This window comes from Lactuca virosa, chromosome 8, assembly GCF_052849685.1.
Source record: "Lactuca virosa cultivar CGN04683 chromosome 8, Lactuca_virosa_CGN04683_v6, whole genome shotgun sequence".
Classification (NCBI taxonomy): Eukaryota; Viridiplantae; Streptophyta; class Magnoliopsida; order Asterales; family Asteraceae; genus Lactuca; species Lactuca virosa.
In genome coordinates, this window is record NC_136433.1 from 64035603 (window position 1) to 64051989 (window position 16387).

Below are 16387 nucleotides of genomic sequence, written 5' to 3' on the forward strand. Positions count from 1 at the left end.
TAATTTAAATTGGGCCCACCAACCCATTGACCTCTTATCCTTCATCTACCATAACCAACGACAGATTGAAGACCACTTTACAATTTAATCAAACCAGTACAAAATCATGTTTCAATTATATTAGATGACAACCCATTTTCACTAACCTGGATGGCAAGATGAAAAACAAATTAGAAATCGCATCTGCACATGCAATGAGAACTTTAATGCAACAAAATTTTGTTTCTTGCAGGTCGTATAGACTCATACTTGTGTAATGGACAAAAGTAGGGTCGGTCCAAAGATATGGTGAACCCAGAGCGAAAAGAAAAAATAGGCCCCCAAAATAATAAATATAATAAAAATTACTTCGAAATAAAATGCTACAAAATTCACTATTAATATTAAAAAACACAAATATGGTCACAACATTACAAAATAACTAATTTAAAGGAAAATATTTATCCTAGCCTTTCTAGATGTAAAATCATTAATAATACTATCCAAATCAATTTTATCCAACATGTCTTTCTCTATACATAACATTGCCAATCCGTTCAACTTTCTTGCGACATCGACGATCTTAGATAATTCTTCAATAACTTTAACTTTGAAAAACTTCTCTCTGCATATGCAACAACGACATGAATGGTTAACAAAATGCTATATGCAATAAAAGTATTTGGGTAACAATCAACAGCTTTAACAAAGTCCAAAATTTCAACAGCTGAAATTATATCATTAGGTAAAGTCATTTTCAACACTTTCAATTCGTAAAAAAGTTCACTTGAATCCACATCAGAAACATTATCTTTAGAAAAAGTAGTAGCAAACTCTATACAACTTTCTTTAAGTTCACTTTCACTTAATGACTTTAATTTCTTTGAATCATTTAAAAACCCAAAAATACTTTCAAAGTTTCTTAATTGTTCAAATCTATTTTTTAATGAAACAATTGTCATATCCACAACAACCAAAAAATAATGAACTTTTAAATACTCTTCAACCGATTGTGTTTCTTGTACATGATCACTTTCATCAAATTGTTTTTTCTAACAATACGACGTTTTGATGGAAATGTAGGCACTACACCCATGTCAAGTGAAAAGTTGATATTGGTGCATTTTTATTCTAGAATCTTTCCTACTTATGTCCAAATTAGTCCCTTAATGTGAAAAGTTGGCAAATTAGTACGCGAGGCGTATGCATGAGTACGCGCAACGTACTCATGCACCATGCAGGATCGCGGAGGTCACCTAGTACACTGGGCGTACTAGGCTCAGATGCAAACCCTAATATTCTTTTGTCCCCTTTAAATAGAACATGATGGACTCATTTCTAGCCACCCTTATCAACCTCCAACCCTCTCTAAAACCCAAATTTCGTGTGTGTGGCTTGTGAGTGTGATTTTGCAAGTTTTGAGTGATTCTTGGCTCTTGTAGTTGAAGAAGAAGGTTAGAGAAGAAGAAGAAGAAGGTGCCATCAAGCTTAGAGATCCAGAAACCTCCCACCATTGTACATTATTTTCAGGTATAAAGCCTATACCTTGGCTAGTATTCTTCTAGATCTCTTTAGTGCGAGTTTTATGAGCTTAAGTCCCCAAAGTTTGGACCTTTTTGAGTTGGAGACTCTCCAGAGAGTTTAAGCTGTCCTTTTATGCATCCTTGGGCTTCTAGGTTGATAAAAATGTTTGCTTGATCTTTCCTTTGCCCCCATGCATGAGTAATATACCTTGGAATGGATGAAATGATGTTTTAGCCACTCTTAGCCATGCAAAGGCTTAAAGCCCACGACTTCATGGATTAAGAGGTCTTAATTTAGTCAGATCTATGGAAGGAGTGGTTGTCTTAACGGATTAAGACCAAAAAGTAAGGAAAAAGGAAGTTCGTGGAATACGCCGTGCGTACTCCCAGCTACGCGCAACGTAGCTCGGTGATGCCCCGTCGCATGCTTAGCCAGGTTGTACGCCTAGCATTAGGGGTAGTACACCCAGTGTACTCGCTAGGTGTTGACTTTTTTAGATTTTGACTTTTGGTCAAAGTTTAGGGTTTTGGACCAAGGGAAGGGCAAAATGGTCCTTTTTGTTGGATTAGGTGTCTAAGCCCATAACTATAATTGGTATGTACTTGAATTGATAGCAGCACAATCCTTTTGGGTTGCCCTCAACCTAGCAACTGGACAAGGAAATTATGAAAGGAGAGATATTAATTTATAAGATTAATAAATTAATATATATAAATGATTTATTAATATGTTAAAAGATTAATATATTAATTAGAAATCATTATGTTTAATTAATAGTTAGCCAGAAATTAATCAGAATTAATTTTGGGGTTAAAAGAATTAATTATAAAGTGCAGGGACTAGTTTGCAATTAACTAATAGTTGAGTGGAAGGATCCAGAACCCCCTTGGAAGGAGGAGGACGAAATCCATAGGGGAAACCCTAGAGATTTCGTCCAAGGGGTCCAGATAAGGCCCTTGGGTTTTGCTTAGGCCCTAAGCAAAGGATAATTAGGGTTTTCCCTAAACCCTAGATCCCTCAGCTATTTAAGGAGCCTCCTGGCTCACATTTTAGGTGACTTGTTCTTTGGAAGAAACCCTGGCCGAAATTGCATACTCCCTCCCCTCTCTCCTCTTCTACTTTCCTTCTTGCTAGTTCTTGGGTGTGATTCCATTAGAGGCATTACACTTGTGGTGCTAAGCTTCCAAGAAGATCAAGATCAAGATCAAGGGAATTATCAATTGTTTGCTATAACAATTGAAAGGTATGTAACTCCTAAACCCTAGTTTACTATTTTCGAAAATAGCCTCCTCCTCTAGGGTTCTTGTTTTGCAATTCAAAGTTGTATGTTCAATAGTTAAAACATAGATCCAAAGTAGGTTGCATGTGAACTTAGGAATTGTTTTCTAGTTTATTTGTTTTACCTAAAACCCATCAGTGGTATCAGAGCCATTGTTTGTTTTAAATTGAATTGCTATAATTGTTGAATTGCAAATTAGGGTTTATAGCTATTAAACCCTAAAGGCCAAATTTTCGTTTTAGGGTTTTGGATCAAAGGGTTTTCGAAAAACCCTAGCCTCCAAAGAACCCTAATCGAAATTAGGGTTAGGGTTTTGAAAACCCTAGCCTCCTCCCTTGTAAATTTTGAAATATGCCTAGAAGTTTTAGGGTTTCTTGTTTTGGATAATTGTTACTTGATTAGATTAATTGGATAATTATCCTTACCCTAATTTTCGAAATTTAGAGGGATAAGGATTAGGATTAAATTAATTGATTAATTTAATTAGATAATCCTTACAAGATTTAATAATTTGATTAATAGTTAATTAAGAGATAAATATTAAATCTAGTTATTTGGTTTATTCAAATTTAATTTAATAGTTTAAATTTCGAAATTTATATAAACCTTGAAGTTTTAAAAAAAAGTTTTAAAACACACCTTATATATGTATTATGATTAAATGTTTAATATTATATATATAAGAACATGGTCAGTCAAATCGCTAGTATGCCTCATTCACGAAGCTAGTCTATAAGGGGGGTATAAGGAAACTGCCTATAAAATGGTAGTTGAATGGGTGTCCACTCTCACCCACCGCTTCCTTGATTAGTGGAGGGTCGTTAGCAGAACGAATTTGATAGGACAACTACTTCTCATCAAAAGTATAATGCTATTAAAGAAAGTATTAGAACATTATTTTACAAAATCCCAACTCTAGTTACTTTAGAAAAGGCACTACTTCCATGAAATTGCACATTATGCTTTATTGGTCGTTAGTGGAGCGTGTGTGGTTAAGCAGCACACTAAAAGGCACTAATAAAGAGTAGTAATGGGTATCTCATAATTGTCATTTTGATGGAGCGTGTGTGGTTTACCAGCACATTAATAGTTAATGATAAAGACAATGAGGTTACCAAGCACATTTGCATGGTTATTCACGTCTTGTTTGTGATCCTCGGCATCCCAGTCACAAATAGAAGAGCATAATCTGAGATTAAAACATGTCATTGAATAGTTTCAATGTATCTCAAAAGAATTAGGAATTTCACTTCGTTTGTTTCGTCTAATGGTGGAATTGGTGAATCGTCATTCACCTACCTTTATGAAATTTACTCTTGGATCTCGGCATCCCATTTCTAAGTTGTGAATCTTCATAGTTGGATCCTAACCTTGATATTATATCTTTGGGTTATTTTATTAAGGTATCTTGAAATCTAACTAAAACTTTCTTTCTTTTCAGATGTCTACTCCTGGAAACACTTCTGCTTCATCCTCCTCCAACCAAAACTTCTCTTTGCCCAATATCTGCTCCAAAGTCGTTATGGATGGCTCTAACTATAACGATTGGATGCGCAACATCAAGATGGCGCTTCGTTTTGAGAACAAAGAATATGTTCTTGAAAAGGAGCTCAAAGAGCTTAATGAGTCTGAAGCTACTCCTGAAGATCTTGCTGCCTACAAGAAACATTACGATGATGCTACCAAAGTGGCGTGCATCATGGTGGCAACCATGTCCCCAGAATTGCAGAGGTACTATGAGGACTAATGGCCTTTCGAGATGAACAAGGACCTTATGGAAAAGTACCATAAGCGAGCTCGTCAAGAAAAGTTTGAAGTAGTCAAGTCATTCATGGCTTGCAAGATGAAAGAAGGGGAGTCGGTTGTGTCACATGTGCAAAGAATGCAACGCTACATAGAGCGTTTGGTCAAGCTCAACATTCACTTTGATGAGGAATTGGCCATTGACATGGTTTTGAACTCACTTCCTGAATGTTATGGTCAGTTTATTCTAACTTACCATTTGAACAACACTGAGCAGACTCTGGCCCAATTGCACAACTTGTTGCAGACAGCTGAAGCAGGGATGAAGGGTAAAAGTATACCCTCCACACCTGCAAGTGCCCCTGTCTTGGCTATTGGACAGGGAAAGGGGAAAAAGAGGAAAGGTCCTCCCAAGCAAAACTGGAAGAGCAAGGCTCAAGCTGGGTCATCTAGCAATGGCCCAAAGGCTAAGCCCAATGGTTCCACTCCCCATGTTTCTGATCCAAAAGAGGCCGTTTGCTTTTACTGCAATCAAAAGGGGCATTGGAAGAGATCTTGTCCACAATATCTGCAGGATATCAAGGATGGCAAAGTGAAGCCATCTTCGGCAGGTATTTACACTATTTATGCTAATAACTCATTATCTTCTCGTTCATGGGTCCTTGATACAGGATGTGGTTTTCATATCTGTTCTGATATGCAGGGGCTAATGGAAAGTGAGGAGATAGAGCGAGGAAGGATAAACTTGATCATGGGAAACAGAAAGTCTTCACCAGTAACCAAGATCGGAGTTTATCAGCTTTTGCTTAGTAATGATGTTAGATTAGATTTGATAAATTGTTGCTATTCGTCTGAGATGACGAGAAACATTATTTCATTTCATGTATTGTTCAGACAAGGTTTTAAATATTCTTTTAATGATTTGAATGGTTCAATTTCTGTTTATAAGAATGGTGTTTTTATGTTTGAAGCTTTACCTTGTGATGGTGTGTATGAAACAGTGACTTGTGTTGATAGCTTAGGAAATAGTGTACTTAATATTGACTTGTCTAATAGTGTAGACAAGGCATGCTTGTGGCATTGTCGTCTTGGACACATTAACAAGAAACGCATAGCCCAACTCCAAAAGGATGGAGTGTTGGAATCATTTGACCTAAAATCAGATGATATGTGTGAATCTTGTCTTTTGGGAAAGATGACAAAATCACCATTCACAGGGTCTTGTGAAAGAGGTGAAGGTCTGTGGGATCTCATACACACAGATGTGTGTGGGCCCTTCAGATCAACTATAAGAGATGCTAATCGATTCTATGTGACTTTCACTGATGATTATAGCAGATATGGTTATATCTACTTGATCAAACATAAGTCAGAAACCTTTGAAAAGTTCAAAGAGTTTAAGCATGAGGTCGAAAATCAATTGGGCAGAAAGATAAAGATACTTAGATCCGATAGAGGCGGGGAGTATCTTAGTATCGAGTTCAACGACTATCTGAAAGAATGTGGGATAGTCTCACAATTGACTCCTCCTAGGACACCACAGTTAAATGGTGTAGCTGAGAGGCATAATCAGACCTTGTTAGACATGGTTCGTTCTATGATGAGTCGTGCTTCGCTTCCTATTCACTTCTGGGGGTATGCCTTAGAGACAGCCGCCCACATCCTCAATCTTGTCCCTACAAAGAAGGTTGCCAAAACACCTCACGAAATGTGGACGGGGAAAGTTCCCTCGTTAGCACATATTAAAGTCTGGGGTTGTGAAGCTTTCGTAAGACGAGAGACTCACGACAAGCTAGCAGCTAGAAGTGAGAAATGTGTTTTCATTGGTTACCCAAAGCAGTCTTTTGGATATTTGTCTATAGGCCTAGTGAAAACATGGTCTTTGTAGCACGAAGAGGAGTCTTTCTAGAAAAGGAGCTCATATTCAAAGAGGACAGTGGGAGCACCATTGAACTTGAAGAAATTCAAGAATTAGCCAATGAAGGAACCTTAGATGACACTAGCACTCAACCAGAGGAAACAGTTCCTGTTGAACCAGTTGATAACTCATTACCTCTTCGAAGGTCCACTAGGGTGAGTGTGCCACCTGAGTTGTATGGCTTTCATATTACTTCAGATGGTGACACATTCATAAGTGACAGAACACTGGTAAACTTAGATGAACCAGTCACTTATAAGGAAGCGATGGCAGGCCCAGAGGCTTCCAAATGGAAAGAGGCAATGGACAGCGAGATTAAGTCCATGTATGACAACCAAGTTTGGAATTTGGTTGATAGTGCACCAGGTCGTAAGACAGTTGGGTGCAAATGGATCTTCAAGAAGAAGACAGACATGGATGGGAATGTGCGTACATTCAAGGCTCGACTGGTTGCAAAAGGTTTCACTCAAACCCCAGGGGTTGACTATGATGAGACCTTCTCGCCAGTAGCCAAGATTAAATCTATTAGGATATTGCTCGCCATAGCTGCCTTTCATGACTATGAAATTTGGCAGATGGATGTCAAGACTGCTTTCCTTAACGGAAAGTTGGCTGAGGATGTTTACATGAATCAGCCAGAGGGTTTTGTTGATGCAAAGTTTCCCAATAGAGTGTGCAAGCTTGAAAAATTCATTTATGGATTGAAACAAGCATCTCACAGCTGGAATCTTTGCTTCCATGAGAAAGTCAAAGAGTTTGGTTTCTCTAGAAGTGAAGATGAGTTTTGTGTGTATATCAAGGCTAGTGGGAGTATAGTAACTTTTCTGGTGTTATATGTCGATGACATATTACTCATTGGTAACGACGTTGCAACCTTGAAAGAAGTTAAGTCTTGGCTTGGAAATTGTTTTGCCATGAAAGACCTTGGAGAAGCTGCCTATATTCTTGGGATTAGAATATTGAGAGATAGAAAGAAGAGACTAGTTGGACTTAGTCAGAGCACATACTTGGATAAGGTACTAAAGAGGTTTAGTATGGAAAATTCCAAGAATGGAGAGCTACCTATCCAGAGCAATACCAAATTGAGTAAGACTCAATGCCTGAGTACAGATGAGGAAATAGATGACATGAGTCGTGTACCTTATGCTTCCACTGTCGGATCGATCATGTACGCTATGACATGTACTCGCCCTGATGTGGCATTTGCTTTGAGCATGGTCAGTCGCTATCAGGGAAATCTAGGTAGAGCTCATTGGATAGCAGTAAAGAATATACTCAAGTATTTTCACAGGACAAAGGACTGGGTCCTTGTGGTTGGTGGCAATGATACTTTGAGAGTAGATGGTTACAGTGATGCCAGCTTTCAGACGGATAGAGATAACTTCCGTTCTCAGTCAGGCTGGGTATTTTTACTGAATGGAGGAGCAGTTACTTGGAAAAGTTCCAAGCAAAATACGGTGGCTGATTCTACTTGTGAATCAGAGTACATAGCAGCGAGTGAAGCGTCGAAAGAAGCAGCTTGGTTGAGGAACTTCATCGGAGATCTCGGAGTTGTTCCAACCATCCAGGAGCCTATGGAACTGTTCTGCGATAATGAAGGAGCGGTTGCCTTGACAAAGGAACCGAAAGATCATGGTAAGACCAGACATATCGACAGAAAGTACCATTTCATCAGACATAGAGTAGAAGAAGGCCATCTTATAGTAAAGAGGGTGTCATCTGAAGATAACCCAGCAGATCCCCTCACAAAGGGCCTGAGTAGGGCTAAGCATATTCAGCATGCTCGGAGCATAGGACTGAAAGATGATATTAGTTTTAGTAGTTAGATTAGTTTTGTTCTGAAACCTGTAACAAAGTAAATGTAATTGACTTTTGGTGATTAAATAATAAAGTATTGTTTATAAGTTTGGTTACTGCCTTCTGTCAATTGTTTATTATTATGTTTCATATTTTGCATGTTTTACTTCCTGAATAATAAGATTATTCAAACTCCACAATCGCTCGTACTTTTGGAAGTAAGTGGTGAATTAAGACTGTCATGAACTGGATTGTAGATTGTCTAAGGATAGACATGGCAATAGAATTGCTGCAACATTCATGAGTACTCAGAAATTGAGATTTGAGTATTGGATAAACCCTCGCTCAGAGTATCACTTCATGGAATTCATCACGAGTGATACTGAGACGATAATATCTTATAATCTTGAAACGAAGATATATGAGTTGTAATTTACAAGTCGGTTATGCATTGGTGATACGAAAACACATCAGTAACTTGGTGTTATAAAACGTATTGTCATGTATAATTTGATGAGTAAAAGATACAAGCATATGAGTCAACGTTTATTCGTTCCTTTTGCCCTAACCGGAAAAGCGATATCTGTGGGCCCCTCGATGATTTGGTGTTGACTTATGTGCTGGGCCCAGCCAGGACTAAATTGATGTGTTCAATTAGAAGTCCTACATCATCACAAATCAGGAATCGGGAAACATAGATTCTGGACAAAGAGATTGATTACATTCCATGTCTTATGTCTAGGGATATCTAGCAGAACGAAGGATTATATGATCACTTATCTTAGGACACGTAACTGACTGGGTCAGAGTTCGGCAGCAGCTTTTGGAAGCTACAATTTGCTGGTCAAATTTAGAAGGCATACTAGCAATTATAGTTACAGACTTATCCAAGTGGGAGACTATTGGATTAGGTGTCTAAGCCCATAACTATAATTGGTATGTACTTGAATTGATAGCAGCACAATCCTTTTGGGTTGCCCTCAACCTAGCAACTGGACAAGGAAATTATGAAAGGAGAGATATTAATTTATAAGATTAATAAATTAATATATATATATATATAAATGATTTATTAATATGTTAAAAGATTAATATATTAATTAGAAATCATTATGTTTAATTAATAGTTAGCCAGAAATTAATCAGAATTAATTTTGGGGTTAAAAGAATTAATTATAAAGTGCAGGGACTAGTTTGCAATTAACTAATAGTTGAGTGGAAGGATCCAGAACCCCCTTGGAAGGAGGTGCACGAAATCCATAGGGGAAACCCTAGAGATTTCGTCCAATGGGTCCAGATAAGGCCCTTGGGTTTTGCTTAGGCCCTAAGCAAAGGATAATTAGGGTTTTCCCTAAACCCTAGATCCCTCAGCTATTTAAGGAGCCTCCTGGCTCACATTTTAGGTGACTTGTTCTTTGGAAGAAACCCTGGCCGAAATTGCATACTCCCTCCCCTCTCTCCTCTTCTACTTTCCTTCTTGCTAGTTCTTGGGTGTGATTCCATTAGAGGCATTACACTTGTGGTGCTAAGCTTCCAAGAAGATCAAGATCAAGATCAAGGGAATTATCAATTGTTTGCTATAACAATTGAAAGGTATGTAACTCCTAAACCCTAGTTTACTATTTTCGAAAATAGCCTCCTCCTCTAGGGTTCTTGTTTTGCAATTCAAAGTTGTATGTTCAATAGTTAAAACATAGATCCAAAGTAGGTTGCATGTGAACTTAGGAATTGTTTTCTAGTTTATTTGTTTTACCTAAAACCCATCACTTTTTGCCCTTAGTAGGTTTAACTGTGGACTTTGGTCTTGTGAGTGGTTTGGACCTTAATCTAATTAAGGTTAATTATTTGTTAACTAGGCGGAGTCTAGATCTGGCAGTTCAGGTGCTAGGTTTTCGTGTCATTAGTATCAGGTGAGTCCCCTCACTTACTCTTATCTGTATGGTAGGATAGCTATAATATTATGAAAAGTTGGGTCTAGCTGTTAAGTTATGTTATGTTATGTGCTAATATGATATTTGTTTGTGATCGGGGCTGCTGATAGCCAACCGGGGGTTGCGGATAACCTTACGAGCATGCTGTTAGCTTACCAGGACTGCTGATAGTCCCAGGGTTGCAGATAACCCATAACTGTTTACTTATGCTATGTTATATGTGGTATCTTTGGGGAACTCACTAAGCTTTGTTCTTACAGTTGTTGATTTGTATGTGGCAGGTACTTCGCAGGACCACGGGAAAGCGAATGTCTGATTGTACACACGCACTGGGAATTTATTACTGGGACATGATCTTTATGTACTATGATAACTATGACATCTGTGTTTTGAAATGACTTGTAATTAATCTGGCTGTGAAACTATGTTTTTGGAAGTTTTAAAAATGAAAATTTTGGTCTAAAATTTGAGGTGTTAGAATTTGGTATCAGAGCCCTGGTTTGAGGGATTTGGATGAGCCTTTGGGTGATTCCAAACTCAAACTGAGGGTTTGAACAATTTTAACAAACTTAACAAGGAATGAAAACTTTTACACGAGGAAAACCCTATATAAGCAGTGTGTACAATCGACTAGCGCTCGAGCGACAGTTTCCCAAAAATACCTCATTTTCATTTTAGTATTGCAGAGTAGACATGTTGTATTATGAGCAAATAGGATTTCATGCTAGTTAAGTGTAGGCTAAGGAATCTTGCTGAAACAATATAAATGTTGCCTGATTAATGATGCCTTAGCCTAGGAATTCATTCCTTATTTAATTATTTGTTTGGTGTATGCTTTATAGTTGTACATAGATAAGATTTTATAGCCTTAGAATGCATGATTTAGCCTTTCTTCATGTTCCTTGTTTGGTTGTGGATTTAAGGTAGGATCATTTATTTGAGTGTCTATCGAGTCTTGTACTATGTACAATTGGCATACGTGAGGCAAATGGCAAGGGCAACGGAGATCCTGTGAGGTAGAGCAGTGCTGGGAGTGGTCTAGAACTAGTATCTAGACGTATGTTGAGGTTCTCAGGAACCAGTATGGCGAGTCCATAGCTGATGTGAGGAGGTAGAGTTCTTGGGGTCTCAAGGGTGCGACCCGAGACGAATATGGATTGGTGTGAAAGGTAGTATTGAGCTCGTACTACTGAAAGCACTGGATCCGTATGCGGCTTGGGAAATAACCTTGAGGGACTAGAGAGCCTGTAGGGGTGAGGGTCGATATATGTGTTTAGCTTATGATCATTATTTTTCTTATGCATTTTAGTATGGTGGTTACCCGAGGTTCAGGCTCCAGCGACCCTAAGAGGACGAGTGCCAGTGATGATGAGATTTGCAGGATCATTGCCGCAGAGGTGGCCGCGTCAATCCGAGAAGCTATCCTGGAGATGTTTGGGTCTATTAAGACCACACTGATTGAGACCTTTAATGAGCGCTATACCGCTGTTACTGAGGCCATGACTGTCGTAGCCACCGCAGCTCTCGCTACTACGAGACCATTGGGGGGGGGGGGTGATTCGTTGTGGTATCAGGAGTTCACCAACATGAAGCCACCCAAGTTTGATGCGGCCCAGGATCCGATTGCCGCTATGAGATGATTCTCTGATGTTGAGGAATGTTTCTATACCTGTTCCTGTCCGGAGAATTTGAGGGTTCGGTTCGTATTGAACCTGCTTCGCTTGGGAGCGTAGGACTGGTGGAAGTTTGTGACCGCTGACTACACGCCTGCAGAGCATGTTGTGATGACTTGGGAGAGGTTTATTACGATGTTCAGGGATGAGTTTGTGCCTGCAGTTGAGTGGGAAAGGTTAGCCCAGGAGTTCCTGTCTCTCAAACAGAAGACAAAGACGGTAACTAAGATCACCAGGATGTTTCATGAGAGGGCTTTTTTTTGCCCTGAGCAGGTATCGACGATGCAGGCTCGTGTAGCCCGGTATTGGATATCAGGGAGTTTGTGGTGAACACCACGTATAGGACATTGGCTGAGTTGCAGACCAATGCCAGGAGGAGAGAGATCGAGTTGCAGAATCAGGTTAGGGAGGAGAGTGAGGCCCAGGGCAGGGATAGGAGGCCAGTGTAGTCGTAGCCAGCGACTAAGCGGGCTAAGCCCGCTGATCAGAGATCTGGAGGCCAGAAGGGCCACACTTGCGGGAAGTGCGATAAGGCTCACAAGGGACCATGTCGGTTCGGGTCAGCTTGCTATCTATGTGGCAAGGAGGGGCATATGGCTAGGGAATGCCCCAAGGTATTTCGAGTTTGCTTCAGTTGCAATCAGACGGGACACATAAAGGCCGAATGTCCATAGCTTGCATCCACGGCGGTTCAGACTCCCGCCCCAGCAACACTGTGTATCATCGATGGCCGAAAGGGGATGGCCGAGACACCGAGGGCTTGGGGCAGAGCATTTCAGTTGATAGTATAGGAGGCTCGTGCAACTCCAGATGTCGTGGCTGGTATGTATTCCTTATCTTTTTCTGTTGATTTATTTATGCTGCTTATATTGTCAATTGTGTAGGTACGTTCCTTGTGAATTTCGTACTTACGCTTGTGCTATTTGACTCGGGTGCGAGTCGGTCTTTTGTGTCATCATCTTTTAGTCGCAGTTTTAGTATTCCGCGAGAGGTCTTGGGCAATCCCTTGAGAGTCTCGATACCGGATGAGCATCTTGTCTCAGCTATGGATGTCTATCGGGGTTGTATGCTAGAGATTTTCGGTGTTGGATATCCGATTGATCTCATCCCTATCTCGATGGGGGATGTTTGTGTGATCGTGGGTATGGATGTGTTGAGCCGGTTTGGGGCTTTGATCGACTGCGAGCGCCACCTAGTGACAGTCTGGGATCCTAGTGGGGGAGTGCTGACTATCTATGGCGAGGGTACTAGATCGGGATCACCCTTCTGTTCTGCTGCCAGGGCAAGGCAGAGGTTATAGCATGGGTGTATGGGTTTTCTGGCATATGTGGTGGATACTCGGGCTTAGAAGAAAGGATCGACTTAGGTTTCTGATGTTCCGGTGGTATGCGATTTCCCTGATGGTTTTCCCAAGGAGTTACCGGATGTGCCTCCTGAGAGGTAGGTGGAGTTCCGGATCCATCTGATTCTGGGTGCGGTGCCGATCGCCAAGGCACCGTACCGTCTTGCACCTCCTGAGATGCAAGAATTATCCTCTCAGCTGCAGGAGCTGTTGGGGGAAATGGTTCATTATACCGATCGGTTCTCCGTGGGGAGCTCCGATCCTTTGCATCAGGAAGAAGGACGGTTCGCACCAGATATGCATTGATTATCGAGAAATGAACAAGCTGACGGTGAAAAACCGTTACCCTTTTCCGAGGATAGATGATCTTTTTGACCAGTTGCAGGGGGCATCTTGGTTTTCCAAGATTGATTTGAGGTCCGACTCTCATCAGATGAGGGTACGGGGGGAGGATATTCAGAAGATGGCCTTCTGAACTTGTTATGGGCATTACGAGTTTGTGGTGATGCTTTTTGGGCTCATCAATGCACTGACATTGTTCATGGAACTCATGAACCGGGTGTGTAGGCCCATGTTGGATCGATCAGTAATCGCTTTTATCAATGGCATTCTACTATATTCGAAGACTAGGGAACAACATGAGGAGCATCTGCGAGAGATTCTTAGGGTTTTGAGGATGGAGAGGCTTTATGCCAAATTCTCCAACTGTGAAATCCGGTTGAGGGAGGTTCAGTTTTTGGGGCACCTCATCAATCAGAATGGCATTTTGGTCGACCTAGCCAAAATTGAGGCGGTAATGCAGTGGGAGGTACCGAGATCTCCATTAGAGATTTGGAGTTTCCTTGGTTTGGCAGGCTATTGTCGGAGGTTCATCAGAAATTTCTCCAAGATTGCTATTCCTCTCACCAAGTTGACCAGGAAGGATGTTGCCTTTAGTTGGGGGCCTGAGCAGCAGGCATCATTTGAGACTCTACGTCAGAGGTTGTATGAGGCTCTAGTGCTTGCCCTCCCGGAGGGAGTTGAGGATTTTGTATTCTATTGTGATGCATCCATTATGGGATTAGATGTTGTGTTGATGCAGAAAGGGCATGTGATAGGCTACGCTTCGAGGCAGCTGAAGCCTCACGAGGCGAGGTACCCTACTCATGATTTGGAGTTAGGGGCGGTGCTTTTTGCCCTCAAGATTTGGCGTCACTATATCTATGGTGTCCGGTGTACCATCTACACCGACCATAAGAGCCTGAGATACCTTATGGATTAGCCTAATTTGAATATGAGGCAGAGGAGATGGTTGGATGTTGTGAAGGACTATGATTGTGAGATCTTGTATCATCCAGGAAAGACCAATGTGGTGGTCGATGCCTTGAGCCAGAGGGCAGCGAGTACCTCGATGCGAGATGTGTATGAGGATGACAATGATGACACTAGTTTTAGAGATCATCAAGGAAGCACAATCAGAGGCCATAAAAGAAGAGAATAGTAAGAGTGAGCGGGTGATCGGTCAGGTTTCGGCATTTGATATGGACAGTAGAGGGCTTTTGACTCTCCATGGGCGAGTATGGGTGTCGTATGCGGGTGGGGGCCGTCGGATTTTGATGGAGGAGACCCATAAATCGAGATTTTCTATCCACCCGGGGACCACAAAAGATGTATCTTGACCTGAAGCATAATTATTGGTGGCCATGTATGAAGATAGATGTGGCATGGTTTGTGGATAGATGCTTGACCTGCCGAAAGGTCAAGGCAGAGCACCAGTTCCCTCATGGCAAGTTGCATCCTCTGGAGGTTCCCCTATGCTATGTATTTCATTACCAAGCTACCGATAACTGTGAGGGGTGTTGACACTATCTGGGTGATAGTGGATCTTTTGACGAAGAGTGCTTACTTCTTAGCCATTAGTGAGAACTCTTCTGCGGAGAAGTTGGCCGAGATTTATGTTCGTGAGGTGGTGGCTCGACATGGGGTGCCGACTTCTATTGTGTCTGACCAGGATGTGCGCTTTACTTCTAGATTCTGAAAGAGATTCCATGCGGAGTTGGGTACCCGACTACAATTTAGCATCGCGTACCATCCGCAGACGGACGGGTAGAGCGTTCAGACAATTCAGATGCTCAAGGATATGTTGCGTGCGTGTGTTATTAATTTTGGTGGGAGTTGGGACTCCTATCTTCCTTTGGCTGATTTCTCTTATAATAACAACGATCATTCCAGTATCGGTATGCCTCCGCTCGAGCTCCTTTATGGTCGGAGGTGTCAAACTCCTATTTATTGGGGCGAATTGGGACAGAGGGTCATGGGGAGCACTAAATTCGTGCTCAAGACAACTGAGCTTATACTACAGGTTTGACAAAGACTTTTGACCGCACAAAGCCGTCAAAAGAGTTATGCGGATCGGAGACGCTCTGAGTTAGAGTTCCAGGTGGGGGATTTTGTGCTCCTGAAGGTGTCACCCTGGAAGTAGGGATGTCAAAAACCCCCACGGGACCCCGTTCCCGTGGGACCCCAATGCCGTACGGGACTAATTTTTAAAAAACTTCGGGAGCGGGAGCGGGGGCGGGGGCGATATTAACTGCCGTTTATTTTTGGGACCGGGGGCGGGAGTGAGTATTTCCGTCATGTACTCCCGCGGGGGCCCCGTTTATATTTATATAATATATATATATATATATATATATATATATATATATATATATATATATATATATATATATATATATAAAATTTAAAATACGAATGGGAAATTAGGGCTTTAGCTTTCCGTGTTCCGTCGATTGACTCATTCTCATTCTCGGTCAGCCTTCACAATACGATTATACGAATGATGACTAGGTTCCGACTTCAGCTTCTTCCTTCCTTCCCGTAGTACCTGTAGTGTACTCCGACTGCGACTTCTCATCGTCTCCAACTCCCACCGGCGATCGGCGACAGGCGAGTAGGCGACCAACGAGGCAGCGACCTGCATTTGTGTTTCCCGTCACCGCCGCCGACCCCTTCTGCATTCCACGGTAATGTATTCAGAACAGAACTCCGACTACGACTTCTCCAAGTCTTAATTTCTGTCTTTCCTTCTCCATTTGCGTTTCTGTCTTTCCTTCTCCGATTCAATTGACATTCGATTCTACCACTTGACTGATTTTGATTTCTCAAACATTAGTGTGGATTAAGGTTTATTCAGTGTTGTTGATTTCGATTTCTCAAACA

At 41.2% G+C, this 16387-nt stretch overlaps 1 protein-coding gene across 1 annotated transcript; it reads right to left on the minus strand.

Annotated features, from left to right (window-relative positions):
- Nucleotides 1-536: 536 nt before the first annotated feature.
- LOC145130423 (uncharacterized) lies at nt 537-16185 on the minus strand. The gene is made up of 3 exons (XM_079065230.1): nt 16053-16185; nt 1005-1065; nt 537-915 (listed from the first exon to the last, which is right to left on the minus strand). The coding sequence occupies exons 1-3, from the start codon at nt 16183-16185 to the stop codon at nt 537-539; spliced, it is 573 nt and encodes a 190-aa protein (XP_078921356.1).
- Between the last annotated feature and the right edge of the window lie 202 nt (nt 16186-16387).